This window comes from Saprolegnia diclina, assembly GCF_000281045.1.
Source record: "Saprolegnia diclina VS20 unplaced genomic scaffold supercont1.28, whole genome shotgun sequence".
Classification (NCBI taxonomy): domain Eukaryota; phylum Oomycota; class Saprolegniomycetes; order Saprolegniales; family Saprolegniaceae; genus Saprolegnia; species Saprolegnia diclina.
Genome location: NW_008246095.1, coordinates 404,358 through 406,151, shown reverse-complemented (window position 1 = coordinate 406,151; position 1,794 = coordinate 404,358). Strand labels below are relative to the sequence as shown.

At 60.3% G+C, this 1,794-nt stretch overlaps 2 protein-coding genes across 2 annotated transcripts in view; both read right to left on the bottom strand.

Annotated features, from left to right (window-relative positions):
• SDRG_09012 (hypothetical protein) overlaps positions 1 to 1,022 on the bottom strand; it is a gene marked incomplete at both ends in the record, with an annotated part of 1,396 nt that extends 374 nt beyond the window's left edge. The window contains one exon of the mRNA XM_008614921.1: positions 33 to 1,022. Within this exon, the coding sequence (XP_008613143.1) occupies positions 33 to 1,022 (990 nt within the window). The remainder of the gene's footprint in view (positions 1 to 32) is intronic.
• Positions 1,023 to 1,393: 371 nt separating this feature from the next.
• The window catches only part of SDRG_09011 (hypothetical protein), a gene marked incomplete at both ends in the record, with an annotated part of 1,203 nt that continues 802 nt past the window's right edge, over positions 1,394 to 1,794 (bottom strand). The window contains one exon of the mRNA XM_008614920.1: positions 1,394 to 1,743. Within this exon, the coding sequence (XP_008613142.1) occupies positions 1,394 to 1,743 (350 nt within the window). The remainder of the gene's footprint in view (positions 1,744 to 1,794) is intronic.

The window sequence follows — 1,794 nt, the reverse complement described above, 5'->3', positions numbered from 1 at the left end:
CCGTGGTCGAGGGTGTAAAATGAGTCGGGTACCTCGCACGCCATGAGCCGCTCCAGTTCCATTTTCGGCTCGAGATAGTACTCTTCCGTCATGACCCACGTACCCCAGTGAATTCCGAGCGACGAATGACTTTGGACGTCCTTGTGGATCTGGATCGCTTCGGGCACGTCGCAATGCTGCACGCTAAAGACCTCGCGCGGGCCGTAGGCGCCAATCGGGATCGCCGAGACGCTGAAGCCGCCAAACTTGTGGCCAATGGCTTTGAACGCCGAGCAGTAGGCCGTATCACCCGAGAAGAAGAAGGAGCCGCCAAGACCTTGGACGACCCAGCCGCCCCAAAGCGCCTTGTTTGTGTCGAGCACTCCGCGGCGCGTCCAGTGCATGACCGGGACAAGGGAAAACGTAAAGGCTGCGCCGTGGAGCGAAATCGTCGTCGAGTCCCACCAGTTTTGCTCCGTGATCCGGCTGCGTGGAATACCGAGCGGCGTCAAGTAGTGGGCGTTGCCCAACGGCACAAACCATTGCAGGTCTGGGAACCGTAGACGGAGCTGCGTGAGCGTTGTAGTCTCCATGTGGTCGTAGTGGTTGTGGCTCAGCACAACCGCATCGATGCGCGGAAGGTCCGCAACTTGAAGCGGCGCGGGGCGGTACCGTTTGGGGCCAACCCACTGGAATGGGCTGCAACGCTCGACAAAGACGGGGTCCGTAAGAATGGTGGCGGTCGTTCCATCAGCACCGACAGGGACTTCGAGGAGCACGGAGGCATGGCCGAGCCACGTAATGCGCGCTTTGCCAGTCGGAATTTGAGGGCCAAAGTTTGGCGTCCGCACCGGCAGCACCTTGTCGAGCTCGGCGGCGTCCGTGGGCACTTGCGGTCCGAGCGCGGTTGTGCTCCACTTCCACCGAGCAAAGTCCATGAACGTCACCATGCGAAAGCCCCAGTGCGGCGGGTGAAGAAACGCCCCCGTCGACGCGTCGCGCTGGGCCGGCGCCAAGTCGCGGGCAAGGTCGGCCGACTCCATGGATAAAGTCAAAATGGTGGTAGGTCCGTTTCATCTATTGGTGCTCAGGACGTTTAACGCTAGGTCATTGACTCAGAGGCACTCTTAAATGGCGCCACGTCAGACTTTAACGCCATGCGGATAGGGTAAAGTGCCGTCAGCCGAAGCCTCTGGAAGTCGGTCGATCGTGCGCCACACTGCATGTCATTTCCACCTCAACTCCAAGCGCGACAGACCCTAAGAAGCTCCGAGGAAGACTCCAGGGAAGGCTTCCAAGCCCGCGGAACGGTTCCCAAGAAGGCGAAGCACGGCGCTTGGTGCGATGACGCGGCGCCAGATTAGTGCAATCATCGTAGCTAGTCTATATCAAGGTATCTATTACGGGCAATGAATTACAGTCGCCACGGCACAATCCGTGACGCGCCGTGGTCGAGGGTGTAGAATGCATCGGCGTCGTCTTCGTCGGCCATGAGCCGCTGCAGATCGTGCTTGGGCTCCAGATAGTGCTCGTCGGTGAGGACCCACGTGCCCCAGTGAATCCCGAGCGACGACCGGCTCGAAACGTCCTTGTGGATCTGGATCGCTTGCGCTACGTCGCAGTGCTGGTTGTGGAGTACTTCGCGCGGTCCGTACGCGCCAATCGGAATGGCCGAGACGCTGAATTCGCCGAACCGGTGACCAATCGCCTTGAAGGACGAGCAGTAGGCCGTGTCGCCGGAAAAGTAGAACGAGCCGCCGACGCCTTGGACGACCCAGCCGCCCCAGAGCGATCGGTTCGTGTCGTGAAAGTACC